At 36.3% G+C, this 26212-nt stretch overlaps 1 protein-coding gene across 1 annotated transcript in view; it reads right to left on the bottom strand.

The window, feature by feature from the left end:
- The window catches only part of NAALAD2 (N-acetylated alpha-linked acidic dipeptidase 2), a 45083-nt gene that overhangs the window by 1400 nt on the left and 17471 nt on the right, over positions 1–26212 (bottom strand). Inside the window, exons 8-18 of the mRNA XM_024555830.4 lie at positions 25674–25772; positions 24175–24260; positions 23776–23895; positions 23591–23673; positions 17457–17520; positions 16701–16768; positions 14001–14092; positions 12796–12886; positions 10367–10631; positions 7729–7810; positions 7429–7521 (exon numbers count right to left, since the gene is read on the bottom strand). Of these exons, the coding sequence (XP_024411598.2) occupies positions 7429–7521; positions 7729–7810; positions 10367–10631; positions 12796–12886; positions 14001–14092; positions 16701–16768; positions 17457–17520; positions 23591–23673; positions 23776–23895; positions 24175–24260; positions 25674–25772 (1143 nt within the window). The remainder of the gene's footprint in view (positions 1–7428; positions 7522–7728; positions 7811–10366; positions 10632–12795; positions 12887–14000; positions 14093–16700; positions 16769–17456; positions 17521–23590; positions 23674–23775; positions 23896–24174; positions 24261–25673; positions 25773–26212) is intronic.

Below are 26212 nucleotides of genomic sequence, written 5' to 3'. Positions count from 1 at the left end.
AACCTTGTTTGATCATGGACCTAGCATCTAATACCTCTGTGGTCTTTGGCAAATCACCTAATTTCTCTAAGCTTGTCCCATACGTATAAAAGAACTGAAATAATACAGGTTCTGCCGGGAGTAGTGACTGAGTTTTGGATTCAGAACTCAGGGCCTGTTTTAAAATTAGAAGGCTATCATGTTCACCGAACAACCTCCCACTGATTATTTAATGTCCCTATGCTTGATTTTTTTATCTTTAGAATGGAAGTTATAATAGTACTGTTCTCAAAGGATGGTTGTGACAAACAAATGATATATCAAAACCACTCAATATAATTTAGTAAATGCTCGGTAAATATTAGCTATTATTCTGAGCCTAAATCCTTTCCAAAATTCTCTCAGAAGCAAGAAATTTTGCAATTTGCAACACCACAATGGGCCTAGATGGTATTATACTAACTGAAATGTCAGAGAAAACCAAATACTGCATACTTGTATGTGGAATCTAAAAAAACAAAATAACAAAACAAAACAGACTCAGAAGCAGAAATCAAACTGATGATTGCCAGAGAGGGAGCAGGGTGGGAGGTGGCTACACAGGGCAAATGGTGAACAGGAATAGAGTCAATAATTGTGAAAAATTGGCATGGTGACAGATGATTACTAGAATTAGTGTGGTGATTACATTGTAAGGTATATAAATATTGAATCATTATAGTGTACACCTGATACATAATATTATATACCCACTACACATAAATAAATTTTAATAAAGCAGGAAGTTAGCTAAAAGAGATAATCTGACAATGGACAATGTTTAACCAATTCAAATACCCTTTCATGAGGGATAGACCCCAAAACTATCCTGGCCCGTACAATTCAAACTCTGGTCTAGTTCTCAAGGTTTCAACTGCATCATGCAAATGCATCACCTTCACAATGAACATTTCTGAAATTCAAGAGGTATCAAGAACTATAGCAGACTTGTAGAGTGCAGTCTACATTCACACTAGAATCTTCTTTTCCTTCAACTTTCCCCTCAGGACATAATGAAAATGCTTTCGTATTTTCATAATAAAATGCTTTGCAGCGTTTAAAGACTTCTGTATACATATTTTCACTTTTGTTTACAAGAAAGGTACACTTTATTTAATACTCTACAGAGTGTGTTAGTTTCCTATTGTTCTTGTAACAATTTACCACAAATTTAGGGGCTTACCACAATTTCATTGTCCTATAGCTCTGTAAGTTAAGAACTGACTGGCTCTCACTGGGCTGGCATCAAATATCAGCAGGGCCACATTTTGTTGATGTTTTAGAGGAGAATCTACTTCCATATAGTTTCCTAGCTTCTCCAGGACTCCTGCAATCTCCCATCTGCAAAAGCAGCAACAGCAGGTGAGAGTGAGTCCTCCTCACATGGCATCATCTAACTTGCTGTTCTTCCTCTCTCTCACTTTTAAGGACTCTTGTGGTTGCATGATTGTGCCTACCCGGATAACCCAGGTAAACTTTCCTAGCATAAGGTCACCTGATTAGCAACCTGAATTCTATCTGCCACCTTAATTCTTCTTTGCTGTTACCAAACATGTTCATGTTCTGGGCACTATGAAATAGACATCTTTGGGACACGCCCTTATTTTGCAGAGCAATGAATGTATGGAAATTTCCTGAGAGAAAAAGCAATAAAAGGCATATTAAAATGTGTAAAGTGTGCTCAATGAAGGAAATATTACTTATGTGGATTGTTATGATAGTTTCAATGTATTATGCACAATTCAGGTAAGTTTGCAGAAATTAATTTCAAGCATGCTTTTTACTCTATAATGCATTTATGCTTCTGAATTTTAAGATGAATGGTTTAAATATATTCCACAGCAAAAACATTTTATTTAAAATAGTTATAAATTTTCTCGGTTCAGTTACCACTAATCTCAACACTATGATTTTATGATAAATATATATATGCATACACATATATGCCTGTAGGATACATATGTGTACACATTGGATTACTCAACTTTAAATCCAATAGTTATCGGTTCTAAGTGATAGAAGAATTTTACTGTACTATAAATCTGGTAATATACTCTTATTTCTTGAAGTTCATGAAATAACAGAACTTGAAAATGGCATTGATCCAGTACATATGCTGAAAGTTCTTGATCTCACATTTTTAAAAAATATACAAGCTTGTTTTGACTTGATCTATGTTGTTAGATGAGGAAAAAAAACAAAATGAATTTTTATTTAACCAAATGAAAAATTCTGCCTGGATTTAAATATCTGGGATTAGTAGTTAGCTACATTTCTCAAAGGAGTTACTGGGAAAAGTGGGAGTGTGAAATACATACATATTTAATTAATAATTGTTATAATAGAAAAATTGTTTTCATACCACTGCAGACAGAAACATAAAAATAGCAATATGAACTGCTGTTTTTAAATTACTTTTTTAATATTGAGGTATAATGGAAATACAACATTGTTAGTTTCAGGTATACATCATAATGATTCGATATCTGCATATATTACCTAATGATCACCACACTAAGTCTAGTTAACATCTGTCATCGTATGGAGTTACAGACTTTTTTCTTGTAATGAGGGCTTTTACGATTGACTGTCTTAGCAACTTTCAAATAGGCAACACAGTATCGTTGACTACAGTCACCATGCTGTACACTACATTCCCGTGACTTATTTTGTAACTGAGGGCTTGTAACTTTTGACTGCCTTCACCCATTTCACACCCTCCATGCCCCTGACAACCACCAGTCTGTTCTCTACATCTATAAACTTGTTTTGTTTTAGAATTCCACGTTCAAGTGAGGTCATATGGCATTGTCTCTGTCTGATGTATTTCATTTAGCATAAGGCCCTCAGTGTCCATCCACGTTGTTGCAAATGGCAAGATTTCATTCTTTTTATGTCTGGATAATATTCCATTGTGTATATCTATATCTTTATCTGTACCTATACATATATAGATCACATTTTCTTTATCCACTGACAGACACAGGTTGTTTCCATATCTTGGCTATTATAAGTAATGATGCAATTACATAAGGGTAATATGTAATATCTGTTTGAATTAGTGTTGTTTGCTTCACATAAATACCTAGAAGTGGAATTGCTGAGTAGTTATATTTTTAATTTTTTGAGATACCTTCATACTCTGTTCCATAGTGGCTTCACGAATTTATAGTTCCTCCAACAACATACCAAGGTTCCTTTTTCCCACATCCTCCCTCACACTTGTCATTTGTCTTTCAGAGGTAAGAGGTAACATGTTACTGTAGTTTTGATGTCATTTTTCTAATAATTAGTGGTATTAAGCATCTTTTCTGTGCCTGGTGGCCATCTGTATATCGTCTTAGGGAAAATGTCTATTTAGATCTTTTGACCGTTTCTTTTTTTATACTCACTTGAGGATATGTTTTATTGATTTTAAAGAGAGAGGAAAGGAGGCAGGAATGGAAGGAGGGAGAGTGGGAAGAGAGAGAGAAACACCAATCAGTTGCCTACTGTACTGGCCCCGACCAGCAATCAAACCTGCAACCTTCTGTTGTACAGGACGATGCTCCACCCAACTAAACCACCTGGCCAGGGTGACATTCCTAACCAGGTTGTTCTGTAGTTGTTTTGAGTTTTATAAGTTCTTTAAATATTTTGGGTATTGACCCTTCATCAAAGTATCATTAGGAAATATCTTCTCCCACTTGGTCAGTTGCCTTTTTTTGTTGACGCTTTCCTTTGCTGTGCAGAAGCCTTTTAGTTTGACATAGTCCCATTTGTTGACTTTTGCTTTTGTTTCCTTTGTCAGTGGAATCAAATTACGAAAACATTGCAGACTTATGTCCAGAAGCTTAGCACCTATATTTTTCTGTATATTTTGTTTTCAGGCCTTACATTCAAGTCTTTAATCCATTTTGAGTTAATTTTTCTGTATGGCATAAGAGCATAGTGTTCTAGTTTCATTCTTTTGCATGTGGTCGTCCAGTTTTTCCAAAACCAATTATTGAAGAGACTTCCCTTTCTCCACTGTATATTCTTGGTACCTTTGTCATAAATTATTTCTCCATATACATGTGGGTTTATTTCTGGATCTCATTTTCATTCCATTGATTTTTTGGTCTGCTTTCTGCCAGTGCCATACTGTTTTGATTGCTATACCATTGAAGTATAGTTTGATATCAGAATGACACATCTGGCTTTGTTCTTTTTTCTCAGGATTGCTTTAGCTATTCAGGGTCTTTTGTGGTTCCATACAAGTTTAGCATTTTTTGTTTTATCTCTCTGAAAAGTGCCACTGAGATTTTGATAAAGAATGCATTGATTTTGTAAATTGCTTTAGATAATGTGGATGGTTTAACAATGCTAATTCTTCCAGTCCATGAGCATGAATTATCTTTCTGTTTCTTTTTGTCATCTTCGGTTTCTTTCAACAATGTTTTATAGCTTTCAGTGTTCAGGTCTTTTACTTCCTTTGTTACATTTATTCCTGGCATTTTATTCTATTTATTGCAATTATATATAGAATTGTTTTCTTCATTTATCTGTCTGATAATTTATTGTTAGTATACAGAAACACAGTAGTTTGTGTATATTGATTTTTTTTACCCTGCAAATGTTACTGAATCTATTTATTAATAAATAACAGTTCTAACAGGTTTTGGTAGAGTTTTTAGGGTTTTCTATTGTATATTGAACAAAAGTGGTTAGAGGAGCCATCCTTGTCTTATTCCTGAAAAGCTCTCAGCTTTCACCATTCAGTATTATGGTAGCAGGCTTGTCATATATGGCCTTTATTATGTCGAGGCATGTTCCTTCTATACTCTGTGGAGAGTTTTTTTAATGATAAATGGATATTAAATTTTGTCAAATGCTTTTTCTGCATCCATTGAGATATGATTTTTATCCTTCATTTTGTTGATATGGTCTACACATTGATTTGCATATGGTGAACCATCCTTGCATCCCTGGAATAAATCCCACTTGATCATGATTATAACCTGCTAATATTTTGATGAGGATTTCTGTGTCTATGTTTATCAGGATATGGTCCTGTAATTTTGTTTTATTCTGGTGTCCTTATCTGGTTTTGGTGTCAGGGTAATGCTAGACTACTCATAAAATGAGTTTGAAATTTCTTCCTCATCGTCTACATTGTGAAAGAGTTTGACAAGATTGGTGTGCTTTGAATTTGTCTCAAAGTATATTTTTATTTGCCTTTTGATTTCTACATTGACCTATTAGTTCAGTAGCATGTTTTTTAATCTCCACATATTTGTGAATTTTCCAGTTTTCTCTTGTAATTGATTTCTAGTTTCATACTATTCTGGTTCGGAAATTTGCTTGATATGATTTCAGTCTTCTTAAATCTGTTAAACTTGTTTTGTGGCCTCATATATGAGCTATCCTCAAGAATGTTTTATGTGCACTTGAGAATAATGTGTTTTCTGTTGCTTTTGGGTAAAATGTTTTATATCTATCTTTTAAGTCCATCTGGCCTATCGTATCATTTAAGGCTAATTTTTCCTACTGAGTTTGTCTGGATGATCTACCCATTCATGTAACTATGGTCCTGAAGTCCCCCACTATTATAGTAATGCTGTTTTTTTCTCCATTTAGGCCTGATTTATATATTTAGGTGTTCCTATATTGAGTGCACATGTATTTATGGTTGTTATATCTTCTTGATGTAGTGATTCTTTTATCATGTAATGCCCTTCTTTGTCTCTTATTTTTGGCTTGAAGTCTGCCTTGTCTGATGTAAGTGCAGCTACTCTGTTTTCTATGGTATATCTTTTTCCATCCCCTCAATTTCAGTCTGTGGGTGTCCTTACTTCTGAAGTGAGTCTCTTATAGGCAGTATATATGCATGATGAAATGCATTTAAAATTTCACACTAAATTCTTAACACTGATATTCTCTGAAGAAAATAACAAATGTTTGGGTGTGGATGGTAAGAGAATCCTGAAGGAGCACTGCACCTTTTTATTCTATTTGCTTCTATACAATCTGAATTTATTGACAAAGAGATTTTTGCTTATAAATAAAAAATACATATCTAAAGATAGACTAATACCAGGCAAGAGAGGATTAAAATGATATATTGTAAACACTTAACTGATGGTTATTCCACCAGTATCAAACATTTATGTGCATATCATTTATGATTTTATAAGATTAGCAGCCATTTACTGGGTGTATCTTTCCCTAAGCTAAATCCTCTGCATACCTTAAATTTACAAGCTATGGGGTAAAAGCAGTTAAAATCTCCAGTTACTCTGGGCAACCTGAGGCTTAAAGAAATCATTTGCCCAAGTTATACTTAGTATGGGGCAGAGTTAGGCTTGAAAATCTTGTGTTTATAATTAGTTAAATGTTAATGCCAATCCCTAATATTTATAAGAACGGCAACATATAGAGCTATCTTTAATGCAAGTTATTTGATGATAAACAGCCTTGTAAAATAGCAGTTTTCACCATCTTAACTCAGATGAAAACACTCTGGAAGTGACTCATTCTAAATTACACATATGTAAGTGGACTAGAACACAAATTGTTCTGATTGTAAATGATAGGACTTTTCTAATTTCCACCAAGGAACCACAGTTTAAGAGATACCTTGAAAAACTGGAAACTACCCAAAAGAATGCCACCAATAAACCATGACATGGAGGTCTACATAGAAAAGGAGGCTATTCCTTTAGGGAAAACCTGACAGCCATCTTCAAAAACATAAAATGTTAAATGGAAATAGATCTAGATGTATTCTACTGATTTTGGACCACAAAAGGAATCAAAGGGAAAAGTTATAGGAAATAGATTTTTATGAAGAAATCTTTTTGCATTATATAGATCTCTCCTAAAATGGAACAGACTTCCTCAAGAGGTAGTAAGCGTCCCATCACTGGAAGATTCAAACAGGGGCTGGGTAACTACATACAGGCATACCTTGAAGATACTGCAGGATCAATCCCAGACCACCGCAGTAAAGCAAGGTTTGCCGTAAAGCGAGCTTCACAATCTTTGTGTTGGTGGAGGGTTTTCCCTTCAATTTTTAAAAAGGGCAATATGCGTGAAGCTCAGTAAAGTGAGGTTTGTTTGTATCTGAAATCCTTTAGAAAAGATTTATGTAGAAAATTGAACCACATGAGCTGTGAGATCCCCTTTGAGAATCTATGACTGAGATTTTTGTTAGTTATTTTTAACTATCATTTATAATTTACATCTGCAGCAAAGCAATAAATAGGAAATTAATTTCTCTGACATTACAAATTATACTGTTATGCATAAACTTATTCATGTTCCTCTCAGTATACATATTTACCTTCCACTCCTCTGATGGCAGTTAGTTAAAGCTGACCTGGAGTATGCCAGTTTGGGTCATAGTGAGGTTTGTGGTGTCCTTTAGTGGAGCACCTGTTGCTTCCTTACCTGTAGAACTTCCTTCCTGGTAGGCCAAGGGGATCAATGAATGCTCTTTCCAGGAGCATCAGTTGGTCATTCATGATTCTCACTGCAATGGGACTTTGAGGACAAGAAACAGATAATTATAACTCTTACTGTGGATCCATATTTTAAAATAATGTTAAATAAGGATAAGGCTGATGTTCCCAGTTTGCAGACCATAATTTGAGTAGTAGTGATTTAGGGTTCAATGCTTATGAATATAACCAGTTTGCTTTTTAAAACAGTAGGGCTTCACATATGAAACTTACTGCATTTGAAACTTACTTATTAACATCAACTTCTATAAGTCTTCTATGGAAATCAGAAGCAGCCTCTGAGAAATTTTTCACAGCAGAAAATAAGGCATCTTTCAAAAATAGAAAAGCAGAAGGGAAATGAGTAAACACAAGTGCTTCATATTTCAGGGGTTCAGTTTCCTGCCCTCCCATTCCAGGTTGATATGATGGAATAATACTGAACCCATTTTTCTACTGAGCCTTCTTGCAGAACCATGGAAATTGTTTTAAAATATTGTAATGTATCAAATACAAAATGGCTAAATTGGTTCTTAAGAAAATAACTTTCAAGAGTTTAGGACATACAGCCCTGGCTGGTGTGGATCAGTGCATTGAGCACCGGCCTGCGAACCAAAGTGTCACCAGTTCGATCTCCAGTCAGGGCACATGCCTGGGTTGCAGGCCAGGTCCCCAGTAGGGGGTGCACAAGGGGCAACCACACATTGATGTTTCTTCCCCTCCCTTTCTCCCTCCTTTCCCCTCTATCTAAAATAAAATCTTAAAAAATAATAAGTTTTAAAAAAGTTTAGGACATAACATAATTCACACTGCTAGTAAGTACAGTGAGTCCTCACTTAACATGGTCGATAGGTTCTATAACTTTAAGCAAAGCAACATATAATGAAACCAGTTTTACGACAGGCATCTTATTTGTTATAATGAAATGACACTGAATGAAACATTATTAGAGAATCTACTATAGTACATTCAGTGTAGGTACATTCAATATAAAAAAAACCAAGATAATTGTAGCCCAAATACTTTATAAACTAATTTTTGCTGCTGCAGTTTTAAACCATGTAAAAATCAAATTAATAATAGATATTATGAACACTAAGAACAAATTGTGTTGAAGAAGGAATTTTAAATTTCAAATGAAAAATAGAAGTCAAGGTAAGAACTGAAAGGTATCCCTGGGATTTTGTGACACAGGTGAATGGCACTTGGGCAAGAGCAATTTCAGTAGAGTAGTAGGAACAGGAGACAGTGCCGTGGTTTGGTTAGTGAGGGGTGAAGAACTGGAGACACAAGTGTAGATTTGCATCCATCCCCTTGTCATTCTTTTACTCCTTCATTAAAACATTTGAGGGACTGCTTTTTTTCCTGGCAGTAAGTGAAAAAATTTTGACTGTGAAGGAATTAGGGCTTTTAAGATAGAAAAGACATGAGAATGTTTAATGTTGATGGAGAGTCACCAAGAGAATAGAGAGTCTGGAAATATGGAGAGAAAGGCATTAAGAAGGTAAACAGGCAGGTAAATCAATTAACCTATATAAAGAGTCCTTCCACTGTAACTGTGGTTTCTCTCTGAACTAGACACTGACTTAAACAAATTGATAAAACTGTAACTCACCGAAAGGAAATCAGGGCATTTAGAAAGAACTGGATGCTGGAGAGCCATGGGACTATGAATATGGATCTTGCTGCAGGCCCTGCTATGTCTCCATTGTTCTGTCTCCGTTTTCCCCATCATATCAATCTGAACACAATTTTCTGATTCTTTGCTTCATTTTATTTCTAGATCTCAGTACCTGCTGCTCATAACTTTCTGAACATTACTAATTCTTAGGCAATAATATTTAAATATCATTACTGACTTCTTTGTGCTCTGCTAGTACTTACTCTGTGTGTATCTTTGTAACAACTTGTCTCTTGCATTTTGTCGTCTTCTTCCCACATGAGACCTTAAATTCTCTGAGGACAATGACTACCTTAAACATCCTTATATATTCCAGGAAATAAAACAGCACTTGGTATACAATAGATACTCAGTGTTTATTTGATAATTCTGGTATAGACTAAGAAAATATACTCTTAGGATAATAAAATGGTTGTAACGAAACAGTAACAATAGGTAACAGTTACGAGCACTAAGTGTCAGTCACCATTGCTCCTCTGTGTCAACCAACTGAATCTTCACAGCAACCTTTGAAACATCTTCTATTCTTTTTACCATTTCACTTATAAAACAACTGACACATGGAGGGGTTAAGTAACTTTCCCAAGTTCACACAGTGAATAAATATTAGAGCCAGGATTGGAACCAGATCCAGTGCTCAATGCAAGTACACTACACAATAGTTCATCATGTTGTGTAGAATAACAACCACAAAATGGCCAGATGTGCAAGGAAAGCTATGTAGAACACTATGTAAAAACACTGCCACATAGACAAACATTAAGAGACATACATAGTAATAATAATAATTATAATATATATGTAGTAGAATTGGTGATTTTCTCTACCTTCCAGTATTTGTGTAATAGTGTATTGCATTTTTATAGTATTCTTATAACAGTAAAAATATTTTAGGAGGGATGGGGAGAAAATGCAGACAGTTGTAACTGAATAAAAATAAATAAATAAATAAATAAATGAAATTTAAAAAAATATTTTAAAGGCAGAAATAAAGGGAAAACCCAACTTCGTAACACTAAGCAAAATGGATTCATCCTACAAATACCCAATCAAATTACAGTGTTCAATTGATGTTAAAAGTTTTTTTTCCTAGAAGCCAGAACTAATAAGTGAGGCAGGGATAAATTAGTATGCACTGATGATGAGAGGAAATACATTAAACCTCTAACTTAAAGATTATAAAATACCTGCCCAGTCATTTTCTTACCAAATGATACTCCATGATCTTTCAATGGTTGGTCATGTTTCTTGGATAAATTGTAGATACTTGTTGCATAGTTTTTCAAAGCTTTTGCGTAGTCTTGAATATTGAAAGGAATGATTTGAGAGTCTGCAAGCTCATAAACCAGTGCCCCTCGTAATTGAGCCACAGAAAGCTGTTTTTTAAATGTGGGGTCATAAAAATTTTCTACCAATTCAAACGTCTCATAAATTGTATGGTATAATGGGTAGCTGCTGTATTTATCTGTTTTCTAAAGAAAAGTGGGGGTTGGGGGGGAAACCAAGGACAAACATTACATATTTGAATTACAATATTTCATGTAGTCATAAAATGATTACAGAAAAAATATAACCATATGGCACCCTAAGTTTTATCACAATAAAGAAAAAAATGTAAAATCTAATTAAACACTACCACGAAATGTTCAGTGATTTAAAATTTTACCTTTCATTTTATAATTCATGTAATCTTTCAAAATATTGCTTCTTGAAAATTCTCATTGTGTTTCTAATAATTAAAATTGAGTTCATACTCCAGTTGCAAAGCAGCACAATTTAAAATTATCTGTCAATTGGCTGGGAATGAAAGGTTCTGGGAAGCTAGGTATCTATATAGCTGAAGGATTATGTATTTAAGCACCTTCTCCGTCTCCCCAAACAGTGCATAACCAAATGCCATTCAACCGGTATTACAATATTAAGTACTACCGTTATAAAAACATAAATTATCACGTGCCAGTGTCCTATAGAAATGTTTTTTGACTTCACCCTGGCTGGTGTGGCTCAGTGGTTGAGCGCAGGCCTGCAAACTGAAAGGTTGCTGGTTCAATCCCCAGTCAGGGCATATGTATGGGTTACAGGCCAGGTTCCCCATTGGGGGCACTCAAGATACAGCAGATGGATGTATCTCAAACACTGAAGCTCCCTCTCTTCCTCCCTCCCTTCCCCTCTCTCTAAAAAACAAATAAATAAAATCTTTAAAAAATATATTTTTTGACTTCTTAGGTCTATCTTTAGTTTTTACCTATTTTTACATTGCTGTTCTCATGGCTTTTATTACCACTAAAGGGAATCCTCTCATCAGTCTCACTCCTTCTGTCTAATATTGTTTTTGATCTGCATCCTTAGAAACTAGATAACTTCATACTTCATAACTTTATACTCTGTCAGAATGGTGACAGAGTATAAAAGTGAACAGGCATTGGAAGAGGCAATGTGCATTATTTATGTTTAAGTGTAAGGAGTATTAGTATATGCATTTATTTTGGGTTATTCTAGAACTGTTCTGAGTTGTATTCTAGCTGGTCATATTTGCAAAGGCTATGTACACAGATTCTATACAAGCAAGATATTAGTATATTGCAATGATTAGAAAATTATTGGGTTGGCTAAAAAGTCTACATGGGGTTTTTTCCATAAAATAAAAGACACATTTTTCATCTTCAGCAATAACTTTATCAGTCTGGATATTTTGAGTATGTAGGCTATCTCCCAAATGGTATAACAATTATTCTCAATTAATGTCTTGATTTAATTACTATCAACTTCAACTGGTCTATCTGACCATGGAGCATCGTCCAGTTAGAAACCTCCAGTACGAAACTTCGCAAACCACTTTTGACAGGTTCGATCAGCACAGCACCTTCTCCATATGCTGCACAAATCATTTTTTGCATTTCAGTTGTCTTTATCTGTCTTGAAACAATATAGTATAACATGCCAAAAATATTTCGTACTTTCTTCCATCTTCATTATTAACATGGCTACACAAAAATTCACCAATTTTGGTGTTTTTTTAAAAAATGCACACTGATATGACAGCTGTCACAGTACAATCTAACAAAGTTGTTTCAAATGAAGTTCAAGGCCACCATGTGCTACTAGAGCCATCTTACAGAGAAAACCAGACAAACTTTTTGGCCAACCCAGTGTTAAAATCTATGACAAATCTCAGTTTGGTTTGTGACATTTATAACATAGGCAAGCAAACATGGTATATGTTGGCATATCCATGTACTTAACGACAAAGAATTTTAGCCTAGCATTCCCTATAACCAAAACATGTTCTCCACCTACATATTTCCTCCAGGAAAAGTCCATCAAAGCCTGTACGACTAGGAGAATGAGATTTCCCAACGGAGCCTGTGTCAGGAAAAGGATGTGAACTACTTGATTCTGATACCAGCTAAACTTCTGACATTACGCTGTCAACTACCACTTCATTGAACAACGCTGGCAGTGGAAAGGCACTAAAGAACCCAAATTACTGTCAAGTCCATCTCCAAAGGGACATGCAGTCTGTCTCTATCCCCGAAATGTCCACCTGTGCCTGTGCCAAACAACTAAATGATAGAATTCTTAACAAAACGAATGTGGATGGAAGTACTACGTATCCCCCAAAATAAAATGGCTTACCCTATTCTTAGTGTAACGGGCTCTGCCTGAAGCAATTCCAAGTCTCTGAAAATAAGCTTCAAAATCACTTCCAGATCCCAGCTTGTTGATTCTAGATGTAGAATGTAAATGAACACATACATACATGCACACACACAGAGGCATAAACAGGTAATATGAAGTTAAATAGATGGGACAATGAGCCCTGTCCTAAGAATAGCAAGGCATATCATGGCACAGTTACAGGGATTAGGAAAACGTATACCACCCCCAAGACACTTCCGTGTCGTCTGCTGGATATTGGTGTGATAAACCTGGAAATCTGTAGTGACTGCAACCAGTTTGGCAGTGCCACCAGAAATGGCAGCCTAGTGACTGCTGTCTCCCGTATTTTCTGCATTCGTGGATTTGTTCAGAGGGAAACACAAACAAGATATGGTCCCTGCCCTCAGAGAATTATGGTCCGATAAGAAAATTGCCATGAAAAAGTCTATACTTAAGATTATGAAGAATTTAAATGTGCCCTATTACAAAAATTAATTATATTTCTTTGCATATAATTAAAAACCACTATATACATACATACACACACATATATATAATTATATAATGACATAGAAAATTTTTCATAATATAATGGTAAGTCAGTAAAGCAGAACATAAAATTACATATGCATGAAGAACATAACTACATACTTCTAAACTGAGATTTCTTTTCGAGATTGAAGCCTTGGATGTTTTTAAAATCTATAATGAATTCAGGAAAGCTACTGCTGTGTGAATGACATGAACTAAAAAAAACAAAATAATACTTAAAATCCAAATTGACTGACAGGCAAAGACACAATTTGGTTGTTATAGATAGTGCCCATTAATAAATTAGAAACAATCCATCATTTGTTTTTTACTTCATCATTATCATTTGAAGTTATATTATTAATGCATTAGTACATGTCTGAATAAAATTTATGCAAGAATGCAAAATAATGCCTAATAATGTGGCAAAATAATTTTGCCTAAAATTTTGTAAAACTAGATCTCTCTGCACTATTGTGGGTCAATGTTGCGGTTGTTCTCCGGGTCAGCACATCAGACTGCACGAAGGGATCCTTTAGGATTATCTCTAGCTGACAAGGCCCCTGAGAACTGCATGCCTGGAGAAACACAGGGTGAAGGGGAATTCATAGTTTATCCTGTGGTAGAAAACATACAAACAAGTAATTTACCTAGGGAAGTTTTTATTTTCAGATGAAGGGTCCTTTGCCAACCAGCTTTCATAAAGAGATTTACTCTCAAAACCATCGTCTGGGCTGGAGATCTGCAAAGACAAATCAAATATTGGCAATTAGAGGCAGAAGCAACTAAGTTTATGCCAACATAAAACCATGTTAGTTAATACCAATTTCTAACTATATATATATGTTGATGTAGAAAAATATGTTTTTCTGCCCTGGCTGGTATGGTTCAGAGGACTGAGTGCCAGCCTGCGAACCAAAGGGTCGCTGGTTTGATTCCCTCATGTGTCCTGTCAGGGCACATGCCTGGGTTGCCGGCCAGGTCACAAGTAGGGGGCACGTGAGAGACAACCACATATTGATCTTTCTTTCCTTCTCTTTCTCCTTCCCCTCCCCTCTCTCTAAAAATAAATAAAAGAAGGAAGGTAGGAAGGAAGGAAGGTAGGAAGGAAAGAAGGAAAAGAAAGACATGCTTTTATAAATAGGAAGAAAATATCTGGCCCAAATTTCTGCTGGTTTATGATGTCTGCCTACTGGTAATTTTGCTAGATACCTAGGATAAAATTTCCTGCTTATTTTAGTAAAATCAAAAATGGATCTAAGGCAGACCCTACTTACACAACTTGGGAAGCATTAAACCTCTGGTGTGTTGCTTTAATCCCTAGTTTTCTCACCTGTGGAAATGGGGAGACTAGTATACCCATCTCAAGGTCTTCAGGTACAGTCCCGGCACTCCACAGAGGCCTCCCTTCCCTGCTGGCACGTTGCAGCTGCAGGGATGTTTTGCTCATTTCCTGCCAAATAACTGGGTTCTACTTTCTACTTGGCTCCTGCCAATTTGCAATAGCTGAGATCCTGCTCCAATTCCTACATTCTGCTTGGATCAAATTCCCTACAAAATTCTCTTCATTTTCTGGAATCATGCCATGTCAGTCTAGCACTAATGAGAACTGTCCCTTTGTCACAGACTTTTCTGTCTCGGCTATATGCACTGTCGTAATTGCTGCCCCTCCTCCAATGTATCAACACCTTGTCCCATTTCCTGCTTGTATCAGGCAGCTGCCCTTTTAGCTCGACCCTCTACTACCTCATCCTACCGTCATCTCACCAGCATAATTTGACTGTGCCAACATACATTAGGGGCTGATAAAATTGTAATCATCAGTTAACAGGAAAACAAGAGTCCTTTTTCTAATGAGTTTTGGTATGGCCATACATAGGCATCTGGCTTCATACAAAGCTAAGCTTCCCCCTTATTGGCCCCGAATTTTTTATTATCTTTGGTCTCACCCACAGAAGCCAGCTCCGTAGGACCCAAAGCATAAATGCATATCCTAAGGGTCCTGCCAATACAGATTTTCTTTACAGCTTGCTCTTTAGATAAGATGTTTTCATGGGATGTTCCAATGAAAGGATCAAAGACGTAAGCTACGCAGTGTTGGGAGAAAGTTGTGATGGGCATAATGGAGGACTCTCCTGGGAGAACGAGTTCTTAAAGACACTAGCAGCAAAATGGAAAGGGCAAGATTAAGGGAAATCGGGAAATGGCACCTACACAAAGTGATGCCTATACTTCACACTGCCATCTAAGTGATGCCTACTTGTCAGACACATTTCTATGACTAAATTTTATAACATGGAACTGTTTGAACTAGTACACAGACAGTAAATGAATAGATTATATAATTTTTAGAGACTCAGTACATTAGAGTTTTCAGAGTACTCTTTTTATCAACAACTAATATTTATAATATTCCTGTGCGATAAGCATGTGGAATTGTTTCCATTTTGCTTTTAGGCCTGTTACAGCTTAACTTATTCACTACACTGACACAGAGTGATTTCTCTAATGAACAAATATGATGATGTACAACCTTGTTAAAAATTCATTAGCTTCTCCATCATTAGATTTCTGAACTCCTTGGCCTCTTTGTCATGTCCCAGCTTTCCACAAACGCTTTGTGCGTAGGTCATACTGAGCTACCACCAGGTCAGGAAGTATTTTCATTCATACCTCCACATCTTTTTTGGGAACTATGTCCTCTGCTTAGAATGCCTTCTCCCTTACTTTCACATCCTTCCATTTCACAGCCCAAGCATTAATTACTCTGTAAGTATCCTCTGATGCTTCCCAACTTCCCTGGCTACCCCAGGATTTTAGGTTCAGTATTCCATACTTGTTCTCCATTATATATAGTATCCAATATTCCAGTGAATTATAATTCCTCATTTACAGGTCTGTATCCTCTCTAGATTACAAAGTATTTGGATTCAGTAACCTTGTCATTTTTCATTGTTGCTGCTATAATTTATTTTATAGGGGCCTGATAACTAGTAACCACTCAATACCTGTTGAAGGAACGGAGGTGTAGCCAAGGCAATCTTTGAACCAAGGCTTTCCCATTCCAGCTCAGTGTTCTTTCTGTTATATCAAAATGCCTCTTCCAGATGAAATTATATACGCTATATATTACAATGATATGCACAATAAGAACTATTATTAGAACAGAGAAACTAGCAATACTATCTTAATCATAATGTCATATAAATAGTGTATTAGTGATTTTTGTTGACTTGTCACCAGTTCAAAAATAAGTAGCACTAATTAAGAAACACTAAATAAGTGGCACTAATTAAGAGTGTTTACTTATCCATTCATCAGAAAACATTAAGACAAACCTACTTATATACCTCTTTTGTCAGTTTATACACCAATTGGTAAAGAAGGGGTGTACAGTCAACTCTGAGAGTATAATTGCCTGAAAAATAAATAAAAACATGCATTTTCACACTTTCAAATGAAATTCCAATCTATGTTTAATTCTAACTTTATTTTCTAATTATAGATAACATATAATAGTCTTAAACCAAAGGCATCACTCCCTAAGAATTGAAAACAGGGTAGAAATAGTTCTTCAGGAGCAAGAGAGGCTGCAGTACACACTCTGCACAGAAGGGTTAGGTGGACTTTGGCTGCTAAGGCAGCAGCTCCCATAGTAATTGCACAGGTCATTCTTAACACAGCGTCTCTTAGGGGGAGTCTGGCAAAGAAAACGCTAAGGCTACAACTTTCATTCCTTGTTCATTCTGTTAAATGGCATATAGCAAGACAACAGACTAGAGCATGCCAGTGGCTAGTGAGTATGCTCTGACATTTATCTAGACATGATCATAATACGCTGAAAGCCTAGGACACAAATAGCACATGTCAGGTTCAACAGAAAGCCTACAGTTTGTGCTTACTTAAAATTTGTTCCAATACAGAAGGTATTTCTGTATGAAAAATTCTGTAAAATATTTCTTTGGAAATATTTTAAACAAATTCTTTTAATCCATCCATAAGAAGAATGTGGTTGATACTGGAGTTTTAAATAGGAATCCAAGATAGGCAAATGGTAAATACTCCTTAAAAAATAGGATCAATAGTAGTATATGAATCAAATTTACCTTCTATTGATGAATCTGAGTTGATGTAAGCAACGCTTCTCTCCTGGAGTGTTTTTGCATTCTCCTATAGTTGAAGCAAAGTTATTACTTAATTCACAGTATTTATGATTGTGGAAATATAAACAAAAGAAGCCAATTAATTTAGTATAAAAGTGGTCTGCAACTACTTTATGAATCAAATACCTATGTTTTCAACTGTAAGTTCTGAAAAATGCTGATAACTGATTGGCTGACAACATTAGTGGAATTAAAATAAGAAAGAAAAAAATATTAATTCTGTACTATTATTTATAGCAAAAGTAGAGAGCCTCAGAGAAAAAATATTTTCAAAGTGTAGTTCCCTGATTCACTGAACCAACATATGAAGGGGCAAGGCTCCCAGATTCTGAGTCCCACCCCAGATCTACTGAATAGGAATTGCTGAAAGGGGAGGCTTCTGGCCAAGGTGGAGGTGTCGGCAGATAAACTTTACTTCCTCGCACAACCAAAAGAAGGATAACGACCAATTTAAAAACAAAAACAACCAGAACTGCCAGAATATCAAACTGTATGGAAGTCCAACAACCAAGGAGTTAAAGAAGAAACATTCATCCAGACCGGCAGAAGGGGTGGAAATAGGCAGCCGGGGAGGAGAAGACGAGTAGGTAACAAGGTGGTGGATGGCAGACCAGGCGGACATTCAAGTGTGGAAAAACAGGGAGGAAAAACTGGGGAGTGAGACAGACCACACAACCCAGGGTTCCAGGGTGGGGAAATAAAGCCTCAAACCTCTAACTGTAAAAACCTGTGGGGGTTGTAGTGGTGGGAGAAACTGCCATTCTCATTACAGAGTCCATTGGAGGGGCCCATGGGATCCCAGAACATACACAAGCCCACGTACCCAGAAATCAGCATCAGAAGGGTGCAATTTACTTGTGGGTAACAGGGGAAGCGACTGAAAGCTGGCAAGAGCTGAGCAAGTGAGCATTGTTCCCCCTCAGCCCCCTCCTCCACGTACAGTGCCACAATCAGTAAAGTGGGTTGCCCCGCCCTGGTGAATACCTAAGGCTCCACCCCTTAAAACATAACATGTATGCAGAAATTAAGAAAGATGGCCCAAATGAAAGAACAGATAAAAACTTCAGAAAAAGAACTAAGCAATGAGGAGATAGCCAACCTACCAGATACAGAGCTCAAAACACTAGTAATCAGGATGCTCACAGAAATGATTGAGTACATCCACAAAATAAAAGAAGAACCGAAGGCTATACAATGTGAAATAAAGATAATATAAAGGGAACCAACAGTAAAGGGAAGGAAACTGGGACTCAAATCAAAGATATGGAACAAAAGGAGATAAACATTGAACTATAATAAAGTGAAGAAACAAGAATTCAAAAAAATGAGGAGAGGCTTAGGAACCTCTGGGACAACTTTAAATGTTCCAACATGCAAATCATAGGGATGCCAAAAAGAGAAGAGGAAGAGCAAGAAATTGAAAATTTATTTGAAAAAATAATGAAAGAAAACTTCCCCAATCTGGAGACGGAAATAGACATATAAGTCCAGGAAGCTCAGAGTCCCAAAGAAGTTGGACCCAAAGAGGAACACACGAAGACACATCATAATTACATTACCCAAGCTTAAAGATAAGGAAAAAATCTTAAAAGCAGCAAGAGAAAAGAAGACAGGTACCTACAAAGGAGTTCCCATAAGACTGTGAGCTGATTTCTCAAAAGACACCTTACAGGCAAGAAGGGGCTGGAAAGAAGTATTCCAAGTCATGAAAGGCAAGGACCTACATCCAAGATTACTGTATCCAGCAAAGCTATCATTTAGAATAGAAGGGCAGATAAAGTGCTTTCCAGATAAGGTCAAGTTAAAGGAGTTCATCATCATCACCAAGCCCTTATTATATGAAATGTTAAAGGGACTTACCTAAGAAAAAGAAGATAATCAAAACTATGAACAGTAAAAAGACAACAAACTCACAAATATCAACAACTGAACCAAAAACCAAAACCAAATACAAATACAAATACAAACTAAGCAAACAACTAGAATGGGAACAGAATCACAGAAATGGAGATAACATGGAGGGTTATCAATGGGGAGGGAAAGGAGAGAATAGGGGGAAAGGTACAGGGAATAAGAAGTATAACTAGTAGGTACAAAATAGACAGGGGGAGGTTAAGAATAGTATAAGAAATGGAAAAGCCAAAGAACTTATATGTACGACCCATGGACATGAACTAAGGGGTGGGGGATCCTGGAGGCAAGGGGGTAGAGGGTGGAGGGGGATAAAATGAAGAAAAAATGGGGACAACTGTAATAGCATAATCAATTAAATATACTTTAAAATAAGAAAAATAGCTGTGGCTGTTGTAGTCAGTGGATTGAGTACCTGCCTGCGAATCAAAGGGTTGCTGGTTCGATTGCCAGTCAGGGCACATCCCTGGGTTGTGGGCCAGGTCCCCAGTAGGGGCACACTAGAGGCAACCACACACTGATGTTTCTCTCTCTCTCTCTTTCTCCCTCCCCCATGTCTCCAAAAAATAAATAAAATCTTAAAAAAATAATACAAATAATAAAAATAATAATAAAAAGTATAAAGTAGTAAAAAAAAAAAAAAAGAATTGCTGAAAGGCCTGGAAATTTGTATTTTCTAAAATGCGTCCCTGGCAATCCCTGCATGCACTGAAGTGTTGAGATCCACTGATATTGGATATCCAGATAAATGTAGCATTTTATAAATGAAAAATAAAGAAAAAAAAGGGAAAAATAATTAAAACACAAATAAATGTGAAAAATAGAAAATTTCATTTTTTAATGAGAAGATATGATGAAAAAACAAAAAATGAGAGGAGGACAGCAAAAATAGAAAGAAGGAAGGACATTAGGCCAAACAAGACTGACTGACTCCGTTACGCACACACACAAGATAAGGTAGAGAAGGGCTAATGTCACACACAGATGGAAACACGCCAAGAGCACCCCTTCACTCTGTCTTTCTAGTTCACTGCCTTATGAAGAACATGTTATAAGGTCCTCTGCCCATTTTTAAATTGGATTCTTTGTCTTCCTGGTGTGGGGTTGTGTGAGTTCTTTATATATTTTGGAGATCAAACTCTTGCCCAAGGTATCACTAGCAAATACATTTTCCCATATGGATGTTTCCCTTTTGATTTTTCTGACATTTTCTTTAGCCATGCAGAAGCTGTTTAATTTGATGAAGTTCCATTTGTTTATTCTTTCCTTTATGTCCCTTGCTCTAGGGGACATATCAGTGAAAATACTGTTGCATGGAATATCTTTAATTTTCCTGCCTATTTTCTCCTCTAGGACTTTTATGGTGTTGCAACTTATATTTAAGTCTTTTATCCATCTTGAGTTTATTTTTGTGTATGGTGTAAGTTGTTGGTCAAGTTTTATTTTTTTACATGTAGCTGTCCAGATCTCTCAACACCATTTGTTGAAGAGGCTATTTTTACTACATTTTATGCTCCTGCCCCCTTTGTTGAATATTAATTGACCATAGAGACATAGGTTTATTTCAGAGCTCTCTATTCTATGCCTCTGTTCAAAAGAACCTATGCACCCCAATGTTCATAACAGAGTTATTTACAACAGTCAAGTGCTGGAAACAGCCTAAGTGCACATCAGTAAATGAGTGGATCAAAAAACTGTGGTACATTTACATGATGGAATACTACGCAGCAGAGAGAAAGAAGGAGCTCCTACCGTTCACCACAGCATGGATGGAACTAGAGAGCATTATGCTAAGTGAGATAAGCCAGGAGATGAAAGACAAATACCATGTGATCTCACCAGTAAGTGGAACATCATCAACAAAACAAGCAAGCAAGCAAAATAGAATCAGAGACATTGAAATAAAGAACAAACTGACAGTCTCCAGAGGGGAGAAGGGAGGGGGATAATAGGAGAAAGAAGGGGAAGGGTTGTCAAGGAACATGTATAAAGGGCCCATGGACAAGGACAACAGGGGGCAAGGAGGATTGAATGTGGGAGGTGGGGGTGGGTAGGGCAGGGGGAGAGTAATGGGGAGAAAATGAGGACAACTGTAATTAAACAACAATAATAAAGAACATGTTACAATAAAAAAAAAACACTTAAAGCTATGAGAGGTTACACCACAAATGAGGACTGCCACTTCTCTGCGCTGGCCCACACAGGCCAGATGATAATTGCCTCTGTCATAGATAAATATTAAGTCAGGGTTTCCACTGTAAAAGATTTACATTAGAAATAAGGAAGATTCCTTAATTATTTAAAGAGAGTGTGCTGTCAAATATGATGAAAAATCTGGTAGGAAACTAGAAAGTCATGAAATTGTCTATTAACCCACATGTATTTAATGCAAAGCCTATTATTTTATATCTTAGATTTCTTTCATCTTTATTTTAAGCTGCTAAAATTATAGAAACAGAGCCATGTATTTATATATACATGTATTTACATTAAATTACATTACTTCTAAAAGTAAATGAACTTAATGAAATTTCATTCATCTAGTCTACTTCCAAAATGCATGTTTATAATACCAATGTAACAATAGAACTTTGCAATAGAAATGGAATCAAAAGGATAAGTGATTGCATTGGCCAGAGTGGCTCAATTGGTTGATATCATCCAGCAAACCGAAAGGTTGATGGTTCGATTCCCTGTCAGGGCACATGCCTGGGTTGAGGGTTTGGTCCCGGTCAGGGTATGTACAGAAGGCAACCTGTCGATGTTTCTCTGTCACATTGGTGTTTCTCTCCCCCTCTTTCACCCTCCCATCCCTACTGTCTAAAAATTAAAAAAAAAAAAGATAAGTGATTGATAGGCAACTATGTGTGTGATTTTACTTACCACCCTACTGGTTTGATTCCTATTATTTTAAAGTAAAGTAAGAGAAAATGAGTCAGGAGGAAAGTATTTTAAGAACCACATCCAATGTTAAGAAATGTATGACATGTTTGAAACTCCTTTATAAAATCTGGACTTATGAAAAAATAAGGACTTACAGAGGATGGTGGTAGGAGAATAAGTGCTTACATAGTGCACCTCCCTTTATAAGAATCATGAGCTTACCTGGTACATTTAAGAACTTAAGGGTTACTCGACAGAGAGGCTAAGGGAAAAAGATGAAAGAAGGTGGCCTGGGAGAAGCACTTAAGGATAAAGTATTAAGAGGCAGTCACAAATGAAAGTCAATCATATCTGAAGAAAAAACAAATCTCAGAAATTCCAAAGGCAATCAACTAAAGTAATTCTATGTACAAAATTATCATATACTCAATAATCGGGCACTTTTGTGAATTGTAAAATACAGGTTCTGGCAGAAATAATGCCACTGAGTGGGGGGGGTACATGAATGTCTTCATTAGGTGGACAGCAATTTGAATATTTCACCTAAAATGTCATATGGGGCCTGGTGGTGTAACTCAGTGGATTGAGTGGAGGCTGCAAACCAAAGCGTTGCTGATTTCATTCCCTGTCAGGGCACATGCCTGGGTTATGGGCAGGTCCCCAGTAGGGGACTCGTGAGAGATAACCACACATTGATGTTTCCCTCCCCCTCTCTCTCCTTTCCTTCCCCTCTCTCTAAAAATAAATAAATAAAATAAAATAATTTTTAAAAATAAAATAAAGTGTCATATATATGCATGAGTGTGATATTGTCATGTTACGAAATTACATGCTAATGATTTTGTCATAAAAGATTTTTATGTAATAAAAAGGGGCGTTATTTTTGCCAGACCCTGTATATGTATGGTTGCAATTTTATATGAAATTTGTAAATGTGAGATTATAATCAAAGTCATTTTAATAGAACATCTTATGTTTTCTTAGATAGAAGAATTCCAAGGACACTAAAAACTTGAAAATGAACTCCAGGGATCCGTACAAGTTTTCAGATAAGTCAATTCACTTGTCAGAAACAGTCTTGGCTATTTTATGAATGTATAGATTTTAAGAAGTTATTCTGTGTTACCAAACTAATGTGAAAATAAAAAATAAAAACTCAAGTTCTTAAATTCTCGAGTCTTTATTAAAACCATATTAGGTAATAGAATCTATTTGTGAGCATCCTGAGATATACATATTTGTTTCCAGTTGACCAAGAAAATAATTTTATTTGTCTTACTTACCTCAGCCCATTCTGTGGAACCCAGAAGTCCAAATTCTTCTGCATCCCAGCTGGCAAAAATGATAGTCCTTCTAGGTCTCCAGCCTGTAATCATTGTTAACATACATAGTTAGGTACACCTGCTAAAAATAAAGGAAAATTAGTGAGTCAGTTTTTGTCATCACCCACCAAAGAAACATTATTTACCTCGACTCATCAGTTTTCCAAAACTCTGAGCAATTTCTTGTAACACAGCAGTCCCAGTGGTTGGGTCAATGCCTCCAAACACCCAGGAATCCCGATGGCCTCCCAGGATAACATACCTGTCTGGAAGACAGGGCGTTCAAAAGAGCTACAGGTTGGAGTACATTAGAAGTACTGTAACTTAGGTTTTCTTAAAGTAAACTTCCTCTCACCTGAGTTCCCGCCATAGGAAAAAAAAAAAAAAAATCAACGCTATAAGGTAGAGTCTTCTTTTAGAGAAGTACTTTTTTTTTTCAAATTTAGTTGTTTTATGCCACCATAAAAAATCAACTGTTGAGTAAAATTATCTTATTCTTTTAATGTTTGTAAAAACAAAAGTGTTTTAAAAATTCTCTGACTCACCAGGTTCCACAGATCCTCGGATAGTTCCAATTACATTGTAAATCCTTGTAATTTTATTGGTGTTATAAACATGCATTTTAACTTTCCTAGAATTTCAAAGGGAATAAATTACTTCACATAGAGCATTATGTCTAATGGCTTTCTTTCAATGTTTAATTATGAAAAATCTCAAGAACACAAAAACTCTAACATAGTTTAATGAATTCTTATGTATCCACCACCTAAATTATTGTTCATATTGTTGAAACATTTGCAAGTTGCAAACATCATGCCATTTTACTTCTAAGCACTTAAGCGTGCAGTTGAAGTAAAAAAATTAAAAACTTAATATTTTAGTGGGGAGAATGGGGGGAAAAGGTACAGGGAATAAGAAGCATAATTGTCAGGCACCAAATAGACTGGTGGAGGTTAAGAATAATACAGGAAATGGAGAAACCAAATAACTTATACGTACAACCCATGATCATGAACAAAGGCGGTGGGGGGGGGAATGCTGGAGGGAGGGAAGGTACAGGGTGGAGAAGGATGAAGAGGAGGAAAAAAATGGGACAATTGTAATAGCATAATCACTAAAATATACTTAAAAATAAAAAATAAATTAAAAAGTTTTATTTTCTCTGATTTATCAGTGTTACATTGTCCTTCTCTCCACCTTTCAGGCCAATCATGCTACACTGTTTCACAACTCTGTTCAAGCTGATGTCTCTAGCTGGCACTCCCTGCCTACCTCCATCCTGTGGAAAATTTACCCTTTCTGCAAAATTAAGCTTAATAAACAAGCAGGCTGTTATCACTCCTCCTCTACAACAGTGCTATCATGTGCTAATAACAATTAAGTGACTTGAGCCCTACAATAGTTAGGTGCGTGCTCATGTGACTCACTTAACCCACCCACACAGTCAAATGCTTGGTAAATGCGTCCTTTCTCTCTTTCACTCCTTTGCCTTAAGTTAGCCTAGTGATTTACATGCATAACATTCTGAAAGTGTTATGAAAACTGTTTTAAAACTTTAACTGAAAAGTGTTAAAATACTGAATCCATAATTCAAAAGTCTCAATTTTGGAGACTTTATGAACTAAATGTTGTAATATCACTACTGAAGAAATTGGATATGTTATTCTGAAGGTACTTCAGTGATATAAAATGATCACTTATTCATTATTAAAAATGGGAAAACGGCCCTGGCTAGTGTGGCTCAGTGGATTGAGCACCGGCCTACGAACCAAGAGTCGTCAGTTCAATTCCGAGTCAGGGCACATGCCTGGGTTGTGGGCCAGGTCCCCAGTAGGGGCACTCGAGAGGCAACCACACATTGATGTTTCTCTCTCTTTCTCCTTCCCTTCCCCTCCCTAAAAATAAATAAATAAAATCTTTTAAAAAATAAAATAAAAATGGGAAAATGAAGATAAGCAAAATCTACCTGGTAGAACAGTTATCCTGACATTTTTCCATTAAACACATCAAACTTTTCCAGGCTATTAAATTAATGGGAAGTTACCTGAAAGGGCCACGCCCTGTGAAGCCAGGCCCGATATTGTAATCCACAGCAAGACTTCCCTTCCAGCTGTCATCCGGTGAAGCTGTTCCTCCCATATGGCTATCAAGAGAAAATGAAAATGACAAAAAAATAAAAAATAAAAAGGCAGAGCATCACAATTTCTTAGAAATATTCATGAAGTGTGATGATGAGACATTCCATGCATACATTTAACAAATACTTATTGAGCATTTACTAAGTGCTGTCAAAACATGCTTCCCTTGAGGAGCTCACTTTCTAATGGGAGAGCCATAACTGAGATACACAAGCAAACTATTTAATGTGTTAGTGATAAGGGCTAAAAATAGGAGAAAAGGAAAGCTCCAGCCTCCTTACTTTCGACTTCATTTACTTATGTAGGGACGCATTAGGTCCAAAACTCCCGAAAGTACGAAATACACGACTGTGCTAAGGAGAGATTAACTTCTCCTGAAGCCGCACATTACGCAGCGGGCATTCCTAAAGCAATTATTAAACTGCACTGATGCAGACATTTAAAA

Source organism: Desmodus rotundus, chromosome 5 (genome assembly GCF_022682495.2).
Source record: "Desmodus rotundus isolate HL8 chromosome 5, HLdesRot8A.1, whole genome shotgun sequence".
Lineage (NCBI taxonomy): Eukaryota > Metazoa > Chordata > Mammalia > Chiroptera > Phyllostomidae > Desmodus > Desmodus rotundus.
Note: the sequence above shows the minus strand (reverse complement) of the source record. Positions and strands in the feature narration are given on the sequence as shown.